At 37.4% G+C, this 17,576-nt stretch overlaps 1 protein-coding gene across 4 annotated transcripts in view; it reads left to right on the forward strand.

The window, feature by feature from the left end:
- SYNRG (synergin gamma) overlaps positions 1–17,576 on the forward strand; it is a 62,643-nt gene that overhangs the window by 12,950 nt on the left and 32,117 nt on the right. For 3 of the 4 annotated variants that reach the window (XM_081108763.1, XM_081108762.1, XM_081108764.1), the window contains exons 7-12: positions 3,888–3,965; positions 6,083–6,279; positions 6,903–7,151; positions 8,964–9,097; positions 14,090–14,205; positions 14,654–14,716. In XM_081108763.1, coding sequence (XP_080964889.1) covers positions 3,888–3,965; positions 6,083–6,279; positions 6,903–7,151; positions 8,964–9,097; positions 14,090–14,205; positions 14,654–14,716 — 837 coding nt within the window. Of the gene's footprint in view, positions 1–1,629; positions 1,837–2,765; positions 3,000–3,887; positions 3,966–6,082; positions 6,280–6,902; positions 7,152–8,963; positions 9,098–14,089; positions 14,206–14,653; positions 14,717–17,576 lie in introns of all 4 variants that reach the window. The other variant, XM_081108761.1, reaches the window with a different exon arrangement.

The following is a 17,576-nucleotide window of genomic DNA, read 5'->3' on the forward strand; positions in this document are numbered from 1 at the left end:
ACATTAGTAAAATGCATTCACTCAAAGCAAATGTAATAAAGTAGTTTATTGCTTTCTTATTATTTTAAAATAATTTTGCTTTTTATGAGCTAGTTTGGATTTTATTCAGTGTGATTAAACTTTGAAAATTGTACCTGCCCCCTTTTTGAAAAGTCACGGGTTTAATAATGCTCCTCATGGAATTTTAGTTTCTTTAATATATTTCTTTGTTTTTTTTATTATCATTTATTATCAGATAAGCAAAAAAGTGCCTATTTAGAGCAGGATAAAGGGAAAGTTGTCCACCAGTACTGATCTGAGAACCCAAATTGAGATCTTAAATCCACATTGTCAGTAACCATTATTAAAAAAGACTGTCCTGACTTCAGTAAATGTTAAAGCAATTCAAAGTAGTTAAAAATATGGCAATAATAATATTGTTAATGAGCTTCATATTAAATATACGTAGTCCCTGTTAGAGAAGGTTTATTACAAGAGTGATTCTCACATTTAACAGTAAAAAGCCATAGTGATGTTAGTATTCTTTAGAGCTAAAGAAAATATAGTCCTCAATCAAGATTTTCTTTCTTAAATTGTCTGTTGAGTTGCTTGACTCAGCACTTTATGGTGTCCTAATTTTGAGGCTTTTCACAAGAAAATATCAACTTAGCAATGTGTTTAATGTTCTTGTTGTCATAATTTTCACTAGAGGCCTGGTGCACGAAATTCATACACTTGCGGGGGGTCCCTCAGCCCAGCCTGCGCCCTCTTGCAGTCTAGAAGCCCTCGGGGGATGTCCGACTGTCGGCTTAGGCAAGCCTAAGCCGACAGTTGGGCATCTTTAGCTCTGCTGCGGAAGTGGGAGAGGCTCCTGCCAACGCTGCTGCACTCACCAGCCATGAGCCCAGCTTCTGGCTGAGCGATGCTCCTCTTGTGGGAGTGTACTGACCACCAGGGGGCAGCTCCTGCGTTGAATGTCTTCCCCCTGGTGGTCAGTGAGCATCGTAGTGACCGGTTGTTCCACCATTTGGTCAGTTTGCATATTAGCCTTTTATTATATAGGATCCTTCACATGGTAACTTTACTGAAAAGTGAACTATTCAAAATGTATGGGTTAGACCTGCTATTTCAAAAATTATAAGTATGTATCATACATTGTTTCTTACTGACATAATGAATTTTAATCAGAGTCGATGTCTGCCCAAAATGTGTTCAGCAGCATTTGGTGGGTTTTCATATTTCTGGTATATATTAGTTTGAAAGCATATTATCCAGATAAACAGATCACCTGAGTTTCAAAAGTAATCACCACTTTGATGTAAATTATTAGTGGTCACAGGGGGAAAAATTAATACTAACTTAATAAAAGAAGGAAAGAAATTTTGACTTTTATATTTTTCTCTTTTTGAGTCAAATGTGAAATAGCTATAAATCTCTTTTTAAAAAAACAAAAAAATTGTGTAGTAATAGACATTGTAGTGTTTTGCATTCATTATAAAATTCCATTTGACTGTTAATTACATGTTATTTCTTGTTCACGCGTACTATTCATGTTTCAGTATATTCTTTTGGAATTGTACTACATCTTAATTTCTTTCTCCCTTTTGATTTTCATTTCTGTGTGTTTCGTTACCATTTTCCATTTTGCAGATTATCCCACATCATCTCATTCTAAAACTGTTTCCCCATCACCTGCCTTTCTTGATGAAGAAGAATTCAGTGACTTTATGCAGGGGCCTGTTGAACTTCCCACATGTGGGCCTTCTTCCACTTCCCAGCCTTTTCAGTCTTTCCATCCCACCACCCCACTTGGCCAGTTGCATACACAGAAGGCTGGAGCACAGCCTCTCCCTCCAGGTCAGATTCCAGTGTCTTTTGCCTTACATGGTGTCCCTGGACAAATTCCTTATTTCTCTACTGCTTCAGCCTCATACAATGTACAGAGAGCAGGTAACTCTTAGCATATTAATGAAAGTATTTTTAAGATAATCTAGGCTTATTTCTTTCTTTTATATAAGTTGAATAATACAGTGATGTTGGCAAAGAAACATGTACCTGAATATATGAGTACTGTTGAAATCGTCAAAATAAGAATCTAGATTTTTTAATTCTGGGCCTCACTTTCCAGAAAAGTGATTTAAAACTTTTGCTCTTAAATTAGGCACTATTTAAACCACCTGAGAATTTTAAGAACAGACCGATTTCTTCATAAGATTACTCTTATTTGGGAAAATCACTAATATCATTTTCTTAAGAGTAATGAGCCAGGGAAAGCTGCTTTAGAAAGTGCTCTCTCTAATTCAGTTTCTTCATTTGCTGTCCTCGGGAAAATCTTTAATACTTGTGAAATAATGGGGGTTGGGACAGTTATACACCATGGCGTGAGACATAGAGTCGTGCTGAGAGGGATCTTAGCTGAGATGTACTGAGTCCACACTTTGTCACTTAACAGAGGAGAAACAGACCCAGAGATGATGTTACTGGCCAGGGGTCTCACCAGGGGTTAGTGGAAGTGTCCATATCGTGTGTAGGTCACCAGACTTCCAAGGTAGTACTCCTTCCACTATACCATTCTATCTGCTGCCTCGGAGAATGCTTGAGAATCAAAGTAGATTTAAAATCTAAGTCTCTCAATTTCTATACAATTGTGTAGTGATCGAATTATTTAGAAATTTATATTGTATGTGGCAGGCTCTTCCCTTAAGAATCTGGGGATGGAAATGAATGATTGAAAAAATAAGAAATTTGCAGTTATATACAAATAATCCTTCATGCTGTTTGTTTAGGCCCTTCTTTGGAGGAGAAGCTCCTAGTAGCTTGTGATATAAGTACATCTGAGCAGGAACAAATTAAATTAAATACTTCTGAGGTTGGGCACAGAGCCCAAGGCCCAGGTTCCAGTAAGAACCATCTTAGTTTAACGGCCAATATCAGGGGTGCTGTGGATGGACGTGTAAGTGGTACCACTACTGCAGAGGCAGAAAAGACTTCAGACCAAAACCTGCCCATTGAAGAGAGTGGTGAGCTCATGAAATATTTAGCAAAAAGTTTATTTAACCAAATGCTGCTCAAATGCTAACACCTTAAGCATTAATCTTAAAATGAATGTTGCTTGATTTTGCTAATCAAAATTTTGCTTAAAATATATTTAATGCATTTCTTTCTCCAATTAACCCCTACGATTTTGCTCTGAATTCAATATACTGTTACTCCTTTTAAAATTTTTAAATCAGAATCATTCCTGAAATTTCTTTTATAAAAACTCTTCATTCTCCTTCTTGCACTTTGTGGTATTCTATAAAGGTTGAAAGGTTTTAATTTAACTGGAAAAGGCACCAATGAGAATATAGTTTTGCTTCTATGAAGTAAATCAGACACACTGCTCCCAAAAAGGTCAAATTTTTATAAACTCAGCTTGCAGAGATGAATTAGAATGTGGGCAACCCTGGAGGTAAACTTTTGGAGGGTATTTCACTGGACAAAATAAACAAAAATCCTATGCATCTAAGGCAGCAGTGTCATGTTCAGGTAAAAAATACAGGCTTTGTAAAGAAACATAAAAAGCTGTAAAGCTTAGGCAACCACATTTTTTTTTTTACATATAAAAATTTAAACCACTGATTTTTGTGGTTTTTTTCCCTTTAATTTGTAATACACGTGAAATGGTGCAAGCCTCATATGATTCAGAATATTGATTTGGTATATCTTAGGTTTCTTTTTCAATAGACTCTTTAGGACATAGTTAATGTGTAGAAGTTGTTTAGAAACCAAATATTTTAGTTGTATTGGTGACTTTTTTTTAGTGTCTCCAGCTGTGCTCTTTTTATAAAATAACTATGACTCAATGTGATTCCCCCATCTTCTTCGTGGACTGTTATATAGGTTAGGTAATGTTCCTTATCTTCCAGGTGTAGGTGTATTTCCCTCACAAGATCCTGTTCAGCCCAGAATGCCTCCTTGGATTTACAATGAAAGTTTGGTTCCAGGTAATAAAAGCTTCTTTGTCCAGGATTCCCATCTGGATATTTTGCTTTAAATGTTGTAAATGTAATTGTAAGTAGTTACTGTTGTGCTTACAAAGTATGCAGAAGGAATTGTAACTTTTTTCTTATTTTTTTTCTGAAAGACTTCAGAAAATTAAATAGATCTAATGTTTCTTAAGGCTGCTTTATATATGAAGTAACTATATATATGAAGGAGAAATATTTTGCTTATGTTTTATTGACCATCATATACTTTTAATTCTAAAAACTTTTTTGATTTATCATGCTCTAGAAGAAGTGATCAAACATTTATTTTATAGATTATTAACAACTATAAAGAATAGTACTAATATGTGTGATGCAATTTTCTGAACTCTTGGTGATTAGTTTATATTTAAAAAAATATTCCTGCACTGATTGGTTTGGCTCAGTGGATAGAGCGTCGACCTGCGGACACAAGGGCCCCAGGTTCGATTCCGGTCAAGGGCATGTACCTTGGTTGCGGGCACATCCCCAGTAGGGGGTGTGCAGGAGGCAGCTGATCAATGTTTCTCTCTCATCGCTGTTTCTAACTCTCTATCCCTTCTTCTCTGTAAACAATCAATAAAATATATTAAAAAATATATATATTCCTATGACATTTTTATCATGTGGTAGTATCTGAAATAAAAAGACCAAGTGGCATCTTTTTCTACATTAGAAGATGTTTACGTTTTTCTTTAAAATGTTATTACTGTTGAGCCAAAAAAGAAATTTACTAAAGTGCACATTTTGTGATACTATTCAGTTGATCCAAAGAATAGGTCTGTTTAAGCCATGGTTGATGTGCATAGAATAATGACTATTATAGCGGAATATGTTAATCAAGCTTAATAAATTGTAACTTATTAAATTTGTTCTACTTTGCCAACCCCTTGTAAACGAAAAGGTAGCTTTCATCAGATCTCTAGTGTTGTAGATTGGTTATAGATTGAAGTTGTTATACACTTGATTAAATAAAACTCATGCAAGATCCTGATAGCTGAACTTCCTTTTACATCATAATCACAAATTGAAAGGCTAATTTCCCAAACCAAATGGGACTTTAGTTGTACATAAAAACAATAGGTTTTCTTCCGCCTTCCCATTAGACAGTTTTCATCTTTTCCTCTCCATCTTCAAGCCAAACAAACAAAATTTGGACTTGGTATATTTTGGAGTTACATCCATTTTCTGCCAGCTTGTTTTCTTCCTTTCTCCTTCCAAACATACATGTACACATAATTTCCTACCCAAAGTATGTGTTGTCACGGCTGGGCTATTAATTTGCAACCCATAGTTAAATCATAGATGTAAAATTTTTGCTTTAAACATTTTTCCCTATCTATCTTAGCCCTATCCACTTTCATCCCCCAAAACTCCTCCAACGAGGGTTGCCAGATTTAGCAAATAGGCATACAGAACTTCCAGTTAAATTTGAATTTCAAATAAACAGTAAAGAATTATTTAGTATACGGTAAGTATGTCCCATGCAATATTGGTATCCTGTATGTTTTATGTCAACCCTTTCTCAAACAGCCTTTCTCACTTTGTCCTTTGGAAACCCTGTTTTATTGTGGAAATGTCCCCAAATAGTCCCTTTCTTTTTTCTGCTTCCTTGCCTTAACTAAAACTGTATTTTTCTCTGAAGGCTATATTCCATACCACCTTACCCATTGATGTTTTTTCTCACTGCCTCTAATTCATCGGGACAGGGAAAAGGTGGTATTGGTATAATTCCCCCTTCCAATTGCTGTTTTCAAACTATTCCCACCATCATTATTCTACAACTTCTCTTTTAAAGTCCACCTCCATTTATTGTTGTTATTACCTTCTACTAAATTATAAGACATTTTCTTACCCTTAGTCCCAAATCTTCATCTTTAGGACCAAGCTCCAACCTCTCTTCTAAGCACCAGACCTTAATTATCTGCTGGATATTTCCACTTGAATATCTTTACAGCGGTTCAAACCCTGACATGGCGTTAGTTCTGTTAAAGCAGTTTGACTTAAGATGATTCTCCTATAAGCAACATTGACAACAAAAAAGATCAATTAGTGGTAATATATTTATTTTTGTAATCTGGTCTTTCCTTTAATAGATGTCTATAAGAAAATCTTAGAAACCACCATGACTCCAACTGGAATAGATACTGCAAAACTTTATCCCATTCTGATGTCATCTGGACTTCCCAGGGAAACTCTTGGACAGATATGGGCCTTAGCTAATCGAACTACACCTGGCAAACTTACTAAAGAAGAACTTTATACTGTTCTCGCCATGATAGCAGTAACACAGGTAGACACTGTTTAAGTTAGATCAAATAATTTTTCAATATAAATTGGAAGAATATGAATCCTTTGTGATTACAACCTCGTAGCATTCTTTGTACATTAAAGTTTAAATTATTTTCAAGATAGTACTTCAAAAAATGTATAGTTTATATGAAGCACATACTAGAAAAATATTCCTTTGTTTAAAAACTATTTAATATATTAACATCTTCTGACCTATCTCTCTTTTGAACTTGAAAGTTAGTCAATAATAGATGAAGTTTCTCTCTGTCCTTTGAAGTGATTAAAATTCCTCAGATATAAAGTAGTTTCCATCTGATAGTAATTTCTCTTATATTACAAAGCCATTTATAACATATCTAATCCTGATTTGATTATAGTAAATTAACCAAACTTGTCAGAGAGTGAAAATGTCAGAATTGATACATGTTGGCCATTTCTTTGCTAAATATTAGATTTGCATTAACCTTATAATTTATTTTCTTGTATAAAATTCATGAGTTTTGGGAGAGTTAGGAGTGGAATCATACCAATGCTACAGATTTTACATTTTGGTCTGTCTTTGCCAGATTTAGGTTGTATGTGGTTTATAATCTGCTAAAATGTTTTCATTTTCTTCCTATGTAGAGGGGTGTTCCTGCCATGAGTCCTGATGCTTTAAACCAGTTTCCAGCGGCTCCTGTTCCAACTTTAAGTGGCTTTCCTATGACTTTGCCTACTGCAGTGAGTCAGCCAACTGGGATGCCTTCAGGTCCCACAGGGTCTATGTCCCTCAACCTTGGGCAGCCAGTCATGGGCATTAACCTTGTTGGGCCAGTAGGGGGAGCTACAGCCCAGGCTTCCAGTGGCTTCATGCCAACTTACCCTGCAAATCAGGTAAATGGAGAAACTGCATATTCCCAATAACCTCTGAAAGGATCTGGGCAATGTTTTTTCCAGAGATGCAGAGAGGATTGATGGATTATGATGGACTCTGGAGGTGAAGATTAAACAAAACAATACAAAATTTAATTTTTCATTATTTAAAAAACATGAAGCAATTAGTTAAGCCTTAAGATACTTGAATTTTGGCTAAAAGTTTATAGCTCTTTATACCATATACTTTTTTTTTATACCATATACATTTTTATACCATATACATTTGCTCTCTCTTTAAATGTCCTCAAGCCTAATAAAGTTAATTAAATTCTTAGGCTGTTAAACCTGAAATTAAAATAATTCAGTTTATTTTTCATTTCTCAGATTAGCAAGAAATTTAAAAACAATATTTAGTATCAGTAGAAATGTAGGGGAAAGCCCTAACCAGTTTGGCTCAGTGGATAGAGCGTCGGCCTGCGGACTGAAGGGTCCCAGGTTCGATTCCGGTCAGGGGCATGTACCTTGGTTGCGGGCACATCCCCAGTAGGGGGTGTGCAGCAGGCAGCTGATCAATGTTTCTCTCTCATTGATGTTTCTAACTCTCTATCTCTCTCCCTTCCTCTCTGTAAAAAATCAATAAAATGTATGTTTTTTTAAATGTAGGGAAAAGGGACTATTGGTACAGTCTTTTTGGCATGTGGGTTTGTTAATAGCTCTCAAGTTTCTAAATGTCTGTATCTTCTGACCTACCCAGTCTTGCTGTTAGGAATCTATCTCACAGAAATAGTAACTCAAATTAGCACAGATACAAAATGATATCTGTTATAACATTGTTAGCATAAAAAATTATTAATGGCTAAATGTCCCTCAGAAAAAGAAAGGCTACATAAATTTTGGTTCATTCATACAGTGGTAAACTGTTTGATCATTAAAATGAATTAAGAGCCCTAACCGGTTTGGCTCAGTGAATAGAGTGTCAGCCTGCGGACTGAAGGGTCCCAGGTTCGGTTCCGGTCAAGGGCATGTACCTTGGTTGCGGGTACATCCTCAGTGGGGAGTGTGCAGGAGGCAGCTGATAGATGTTTCTAACTCTCTAACCCTCTCCTTTCCTCTCCGTAAAAGATCAATAAAATGTATTTTTTTTTAAAATGAATTAAGATAGAACTGTATGTACTGCATTGAAAAGATGTCCATTTCATACAATTACATTTTTTAAAGTGAAGAATATAATATAAGCTCATTTTTTATAAAGCAAATGAACTGTTTATAATAAGCTTATATCACTTTTTTAAATTTACAAACATGTACAAAATGTTTTTTAAAGATGACAGGTTCTTTGTAATCTGTTAAGTGATTTAGCTGTTTAAAAATTATATAGCCGGTTTGGCTCAGTGGATAGAGCGTTGGCCTGTGGTCTGAATGATCCCAGGTTTGATTCCAGTCAAGGGCATGTTCCTGGGTTGCGGTCTCGATCCCCAGTAGGGGGTGTGCAGGAGGCAGCCGATCAATGATTCTCTTTCATCGATGTTTCTGTCTCTCCCTCCCTTTCTCTCTGAAATCAATAAAAATATATTTTAAAAAATTATATAGTTTATCTTTTTAAATCAGTTTTTTACGATTTGTACATTAGAGTATCTAATTTTTTAGACAAGATTCCTCCCTTAAGCACTGGAGTTGATGTTGTATCTGAAGGGTGTTCTTCTAAAATTAGGTAGTTGTAACTAAATGCACAGATTTAAAAGATAGTCTTTGAGATTGACATTTGGAGATTTTTTTATTTACTATTTTACCAGTTTAATGCTTTCTCTTTTAATGTCCTCATAAACCTAGGTGGTAAAACCAGAAGAAGACGACTTCCAAGATTTTCAAGATGCTTCTAAGTCAGGATCCCTTGATGACTCTTTCAGTGATTTCCAAGAGTTGCCTGCTTCTTCAAAATCAAATAATTCCCAGCATGGAAACAGGTACAAAAGAGTTGATTATAGTTAACATTGTATTTAATAGTTGAGAAAGAGACATCCACAATGAGAAGCCTAAGAGTAAGTAAGAGAAGTAAGACTCTTCACTCCCATGGTTTTTCTGATTAATCTCTCCTTATTCATAGTTTTACTCTTCAAACTTTTGTCCGCATTGTCCACATTAAACTTCATCCCCTACCATTTGTTCCTGGCACACATCTGCTTGCCTATATTTTATTTGCCTGTACCACACCTGATTTATTACAGCTGAGTGCATCTGTGCAGTGAGGACTTCATGTTCTTGTGTTATGACCAGGTCTTCAACTGCTGAAAAGTTTTTTAGCCTGGAGCACATCATTTTATATTTTTGCAATAAATATAATGTTGATTTTCTATGGAAATCATAATTCAGAAGATGAAATATGATTATTCACGTCTCATACTTAAGTTGAAATTAATGGCTGTTAGGCCTTCATATTTCTCTTTGTTTGCATAGAGACAATTGCACAAACATATCTCTAATGTTTTATGTGCTAGCTTAACTATTAGTTACAGTAACTGATTCAGTATGTTCTCAACACCATTCTAACATTTTGAAAAAGTATTTAGATACTTCTTCCACAGAGTGGAACATACCAGAATTTGATTAAGCAGTGTGAATTTCTTCAGGTTTTTTGTTTTTTTGAAACTTGTTTTTGTCAGGATACATATTCCATTTCTCAAGTTTCTATTTGTGCAATTCCATTCATCTTTTCCCTTTTAACTAATTGATTATCTCTTAGTCAACATTTATTGCATATGCACTGTAACAAGAACTGAGAGATAGGCATTATAATTACAAATTAGGGGAAGAATTATTCTGATTTTAGGAATATATCAAACACATGTAAATGACATATAGAAAAAAATATGAGGGTTGTGACTCTAAAGGACTAGGATTTCCAAGCCCACTACACCAGCATATGTGTTATTAACCTGATAGACACAGAATAATATTTCTTTCTCATTTCTCTTCCTTTGAACAAAGTGTTCTACTGCTATCTGAAAAATACCTGAATGACCCAAGGCATCTCAAAGCATCCGCATAAAATTAAATTTATTGTTTTCCTAGTTAAAGCTAAATAAAAAATTGTTAACTCATCATTTTCTTCTTTGGTAACATGTCACCGTATTCAGTCACCAGATCAGAAACATGTTATTTATTTTTGGCTCCCTCCTCTCTCCTTTACCACTATCAACTCTGTCAGCTCCCCTGTCATGGAGAAGGCCATGTGTGATCTTGCTCGTGCCTACTCTCTCAACTGCCGTTCCCCACAGCTCATACTGCAGCCATGCCAACATGACGTCAGATTCCCCATGCTCTTTCCAGCTTCTGGCCTTTTACATTCCATTTCCTTTCATCTGAAATTCTTCCCATTGTTAATTATAATTCCATTTCAAAAATTGATTTAATATAGGAAATTTTTTTTTTTAATATATTTTATTGATTTTTTACAGAGAGGAAGGGAGAGAGACAGAGGGTCAGAAACATCGATGAGAGAGAAACATCGATTAGCCGCCTCCTGCATATTCCCCACTGGGGATGTGCCCGCAACCCAGGCACATGCCCTTGACCGGAATCGAACCTGGGACCTTTCAGTCCACAGGCCGACGCTCTATCCACTGAGCCAAACCGGTTTCGGCTAATACAGGAAATTTTTACTAACCTTTTTGGATCAATCACTGCTACCAAGATGAGTTAAGAGCCTCTCTGTCTCACCCTGTCAAGGTGTACCTGATGATATCTGTGCCCTAATTATAATTACTGGGTTACCAGACTATTTCCTTCAATAGGCTGTAAGTACCTGAAGACAATATTTCATGTCTACATATATAATACTTAGACTATGATTTGTAGTTTATTAAGGTTTGATGGATGATTATATTATATTGTAATGTGAAAGTCATAGACTAAAGTCTATCAAATTGGTGGTTCATTCCTCTGCAGGGAAAAAAACCTCTCATTAGATGAAATTAAAATTGGGGTATAGAAAGTTTTAAGATGGTGGCTACACCTGAGATATGTGGGGTATTAACAGTTTTGTGTGGCATTATCTCCACATCATAGTTGACTTTCATACACAGCCATTCTTTGCAGATTTTTCTTACTCAGTTCTGATTTGACTTTCCTTGCATGAAAACATTTTGCTCATGTCTAAGAATCCATGATCGTTGTTTACTTATTATTCATTCAGAAATATTTACTTACCATCTGCTATATGCTAGACATTAGGGTAAGCACTAGAGATAATAGAGAAGCAAAAAACACACTTCTTGCTCTCAAGAAGCCTAGTTTTATCTGAGTATTTATATTAACTGATAAAACTCTCTTAGAATTGGTCCTTAAATGTGTGTGTGTGCATATAAAATGAACTCCCTAGTTTATGATAATCTGTATTCCATATTGTGAGTTTATTCTTAAAGAATATTTGTTAAATCACAATATGAATAGCTAAGCCTAGGTGAGACCACTTTGGGTGGTATTTTTAAGCAGAAAATGGGCAATTTTTTTTTTTGGTCAGAGAACATGGAAAGGAAAGGAAAGTGTTAGAAGTAAGCTGGAGTGGAGAGTATTGTTAGTGGAGGAACAGGTGGGGAGGGAATGACATTAGTTAAGGGCTGCACCAACTGTGGGATGACATGATTTATGGCATAATCTGTAAAACATTTTATATAGAACTAAGAAGTGGCATGATGAAAGTGATTTTTGCTGCTGTGTGTGGGATAAATTCAGCTGCCGGTGATAATCCTGTTGTGAGATGATGAGAGGTACTCTGGTTTAGAGTTACAGATACTGAAAAGCGTGTATCTGAGAAATTGGTTGGACTCCATGTTGAACTGGATGTCAAAGTCAAAGGGGAAATGACCCTGAAGCTGGTGTGAAAGGGGATCTGGAAGACAGCAACATCATTCATTTGTCCATTCAGAAAAAGCTTTGTGTCTGTCAGGCACTGGGGAGCCTAGTATAATAAACAAGACAAATATAGGGCTCTGATGCTAGAATAAGATTAAGGTGTAGAGGTTTTGAGTTGCTTAGTTTTATTTTGCTTTTTAAATGGGTGTATTTAGCAGGGTGAGCAAATAAGTACAATCATCTACCACAGCCATATTGGAGTGATTGTAAAGCATAAATGGAATTTTATTTTGTTCAGTCAGCAGTACTTCAATATCCTGAAGATCCTCACTATTTTTTTTCTAATTCTGAAAATAAATTTAATTAATTGTCACATTTAATAGAAGACTTTAAAAGACCATAGCTAAAGTTACAGGTCATGAAAAACTAATAGAGCGTTCAACTTTGTGTTTTATTCCTAAGGCATTAATTTACCTTGATTCCTGTGTAACATTCTGTTCAATGAGTTGTAGTTTAATTACTTATGGAATTTTTAAAAATTCACCTATAACATATAGCTGATGACCTATTTATCAAGATCAAATATGTAGCAGCTGTTTGGTAGTGAATGTGAAATTATAATATTTTATAGCACTAAGCCCTAAAGCACTGTGGATCCCCATTAATGTGTGTGTGCAAGAGCTGGGTTTCTTACTTTGCTTGGAGGCCACTGATAAGAAGATTTAAATGACTGTGGTAAGGTTTTTGCTCCAGGGCAGAGAACTCAATAGAAATTCATTTATATAACTTGCAGTGTGTTATTGAGTGACACAAACTAGTGGTGGAATATAATCATTCATATGTAAAGGTTGTTCTTCCTGGGAGCTGCCTGTGTTTGATAAGAGGGGGAAAAGAAAGCAGTGCTTTTCTAGTACGTGTTAAACTGGTCCAAGAACTACCCACATAGATACTACTCGTTACACTATTTTTCCATCCAGGGAGAAATGTGTCCACAGGCAAAAGTATCTTTATTTAATTTTGAAGTGATAGTTGTTTTACTACAAAGATAGCTACTGGAACCGCTGATGTTATCCTAGCAAAAAATGCAAATAACTCAGTCGCTGCTATCAGATGTGTAAACTGCTATCAGTAAGCAACACCAGGAAGCAGCAGCATGATCAAAAGAGGAACACTTTACATCTTGGCTTGAACAGCATTTCATAAATATATTTTTATCTCAACTACTAGAGGCCCTGTGCATGAAATTCGTGCATGGGGGCGGTCCCCTCAGCCCAGCCTGCACCCTCAACAATCCAGGACCCCTTGGGGGATTTCTGACGGCTGATAGGGCCTAAACCAGCAGTTGGACATCCTTCTCACAATCGTGGACGGCTGGCTCCTAATCGCTCGCCTGCCTGCCTGGTCACCCCTCACTGCTCCTCCTGCTGGCCTGATCGCCCCTCACTGCCTCTGCGTGCCAGTCTGATTTCCCCTAACTGCCCCTCCTGCTGGCTGGTCACCCCCAAGTGTGCGCCTCCCCCCCCCACCCCCCCGCTGGCCTGGTCACCCCACGCAGCCTGCTGTTTAGTTGTTTGGTCGTCCCTCACTACCCACCCCCTGCTGGCCTGGTCTTAGGCAGCCATCTTGTGAGGGCATGAGGGTTAATTTGCATATACCTCTTTATTAATAGGATTCCACCTCTACATTTTAGAGAATAATTAATATTAAGATATTAAGATTCCCATAATTTACTTTAAAACATTGGGTATACTTATTTGGAGCAATTCACTTTTATGGACCTAAAAGTTAAAATTGCAGTAGGTCGTCATTCTATGATAATCTATTTCCAGTGCCATTCCAGTTGTTTTTATGGCTTAAAGATGTGATTGGATGGTCAGTGTGGATCCAAAAATAATCAAGAGGAAAATTATTGGTTGGGTGTTGTTTCAGTATATTTTTTCAAGAAGGATGTTGTTTTTAATCATTTGTAGCATATCTATATTTTTAACTTTTAAAGCAGGGAGTCATGTGTTTTAGTTACTACTTGCCATTTTAATTCTAAGCTCCTACTGGAGAAGGAAAGGACTTAGTGTTCTAGTCATTAAGCAGTATTTTTTCCCTTTCAGTGCCCCTTTGTTGATACCACTTTCTGGAACTAAAGCATCAGCTTCAATGGATAAATATGCTGTGTTTAAAGGGATTGCAGCTGACAAGTCCTCTGAAAATACTGTCCCATTTGGAGGTAAAAATAGTTTGTGAATTCAAAAACCTGTGAATGTGAATCTTTGTTTATAGTGGTGGCCTTTTTAAAATATATATGTATATATATATTATTGATTTCAGAGAGGAAGGGAGAGAGAGAGAGAGAGACACCAATGACGAGAAACAATCATTGACCAGCTGTCTCCCGCACCCCCCCCCCCCCGCCGCCACCCCCACCCACAAGAGATCGAGCCCAAAACTCAGGCATGTGCCCTGATCAGGAATTGAACTATGACCTCCTGGTTCATAGGTTGATGCTCAACCACTGAGCCACGCTGGCCGAGCCTTAGTGGTGCCTTTTTATGGTAAATGTGTAAAACGCCTATACCACGTGTTAAGTATGTTTGGCTAACCCAATCTGCCTTATTTTCTTGAGTTGTGATCTCAAAGTTGCTAACCTACTTGAGTTTCTGTCTTTTTAATCATAGAGTCTGGTGATAAATACAGTGCTTTCAGAGAACTTGAACAGACAGCAGAGAGTAAATCTTCAGGTAAGTTTTGGATTCCTTAAATGAATAAATTGTTTCAATTTCTAATAAAAGAGATCTTTGAACGTTCTTTTTTTTTTTTTAATATATTTTATTGATTTTCTTACAGAGAGGAAGGGAGAGTTAGAAACATCGATCAGCTGCCTCCTGCACATTCCCTACTGGGGATGTGCCCGCAACCAAGGTACATGCCCTTCACCGGAATCGAACCTGGGACCCTTGAGTCCGCAGGCTGACGCTCTATTCACTGAGCCAAACCGGTTAGGGCTGAATGTTCTCTCAATGGCACTTAATGCCTTTATTGTGTAGGAGTTGTTTTTTCCTTTTTTTTTTCCTGTGTGTCTGGAAATTATGAGGAAGCAAAATGTGGTTCAGTTATTGGAAATTATTTTCTAAAATTTAGGGGAAACCCCAAATCAATGCAGTTTCCTCTAGAGATAGTGCATTTCCTCTCTCCAGAAGCTGTCAAGCCATGTTAGAATCCTGTATCAAATGGAGGGCTCTGACCACTTTTGGTTATTTTAATGTCCCACAAGACTTAAACTGTGGACTGTATAGAAGGCAGCAACCAGTCTTTTACTTTTCAAGATTTTCAAAATTGGTTATTCCCATCTGATAATAGACAAACATGGTAATTGACCATACCTTCGCTATGCCTCCCATTGGCTAATCAGCGTGATATGCAAATTAACCACCAACAAATATGATGGCTAATTTGCATACTGCAGGCAGATCCTGCTGCGCCACCCCACCTGGGGCTGGCAACAGCACGATCCCCAGCCGCTGGCCGCCCCAGCGCGAGATCCGGGCCTGCCGTGTGCAGGGCAGGGCGGGCGGTAGCACGATCTGAGCAGCCACCCGACCTAGCGTGGCATCCGGGCCTGCCATGTGCGGCCCAGGGCGGGGGGGTGGTGGGCAGCAGCGTGATCCCCAGCCACCGCCCACCCCAGTGCAGGATCCAGGCCTGCCATCTGCGACAGGAGTAGATGGGGCAGACACCGCGGGATTGGGCATGCCATCTGCCACCAGGGGAGCAGGCCTAAGCCAGCAGGTGGTTATCTCCTGAGGGGTCCCAGACTGTGAGAGGGCACAGGTTGGGTACACAAATTTTTGTGTACTGGGCTTCTAGTAATTTAATAAAATGAAATGAAAGGGCTTTCTGTGCATATGTGTTCTCCATATCTGATAGAAGGGTTAAGTAGAGTAGAAAAGAATATAGAATGATATGCCCTGGTGGCTCAGTTGGTTGGAGCATTGTCCCATACACCGAAAGGTTGCAGGTTCGATTCCTGGTCAGGGCACATACCTAGGTTGTGAGTTTGATTCTCTGTCGGGGTGCATACAGGAGGCATCTTATTGATGTTTTTCTCTCACACCAATGTTCCTCCCTCCCTCCCTCTTTTTCCCTCCCCATTTCCTCTCTTAAATCAATAAACATATCCAGTAAGCATATCCTCTGGTGAGGGTAAAAAACAACAGTAAAATGATAATGTGAGAGCCATGTATGTAAAGGGTAAAAGTTAGGTTTGTGATTAAATTCTACTGTAAACCTGATATGTCAGGTTTAGATCATCTATATGCCAAATTATGTCCTTCAAAGCTTAACTGTGCATGCTATGAAATTTGTATACTCTGTTGAGGATTTTTTCCTGGGAACAGTACCACATTCTACTTTTTTGTACTGAATGCACAAATTTGGAATATCCTTCAACAATCGCTTGTTCTCACCCTTCTGCCCAGGGCAGCGGTCGCCAAACTTTCGGACTTCACGGATGGTCCGGGGACCACTGGTTGGTGACCGCTGACCTAGGGGATGGGAGGAGAATATAGGAAAGGTGAGTGAGTATATATGAAACTTAGAGTAGAAAGTGTACTGCTTAAATATCTAAAAAGGGAATCTCACCTTTTCTAAAAATACTCAATCCCTGACAATTCTTATATGCTAGAAATGTTCCCTTGTGTTTCAGCCAGGCCTTTAGGGTGTAATAGCTATGTCTTCCTCCTTGCCTGTGTTAGGTACTAGGAGTACAAAGATAAGCCCTAGAGGAGCTTTTGGCTTGTTAATTTGTCATTTACTCCTAGCAATGCTTTCATCAACTCCTGGGCCAAGGCAAGTGTGGAGTAAAGAGCATGGTTTAGTACCAGGGGTCTTTGTATAGTATGGTATTAATGATCGAGTGTATGCATGTTATTTCTGGGAAAGACAGCGGTGCCACCTAAATGTCCTTAGTCCTGCTTTTATGACACTTTATTAACAGAATTCTAGATTGTTGTTGCCATTTTTGTATACTTCGCTTTCATTCCTTAACTTTAACTCTATAGCCTTCCAAGCAGAAATGCCAACTTTGTTCATTTTAGGACATATTTTATTCTACTTGCATTAAAAATACATTGGCCTTACAAAGTATGTGAATATCTTAGAATTTATGAAGACTCTTATGGTATTATGTTCAGAGCTGTGGGTTTGTTAGGTTACTAAATGACAGAGTTTAATAATATTTCCTTTTTTCTACCCTACAGTTTAAAACATAATTAAAGTTAATGAGGAAAATATTTTATGTAGCTAAGTGACACTGAAGTTTTAATAAAAAGCGGTCTCTTTTGAAATGTTTTTAGGGCCTATAAAGTAACAACTAGAGAGGGAAATTTATGAGGATTCAGAAGTTAACTGAAAAGCTACCCATGAAGTAATATGCTTAATGGAACTTCTGATATGCAAACTTCAAATGACTGTAACTAAATTATTTGCCTCCAAAACCCCTTTGTTTTTGAACTTGTAAACCTACCCATTTTTGCTTCTTTTTTTTCCCATTTTAATTTCTTTTTAACCTTTTCACTCAGCTTACATTTCTAATGGAAAAGT

This window comes from Myotis nattereri, assembly GCF_964212035.1.
Source record: "Myotis nattereri genome assembly, chromosome: 16".
NCBI classification, from domain to species: domain Eukaryota; kingdom Metazoa; phylum Chordata; class Mammalia; order Chiroptera; family Vespertilionidae; genus Myotis; species Myotis nattereri.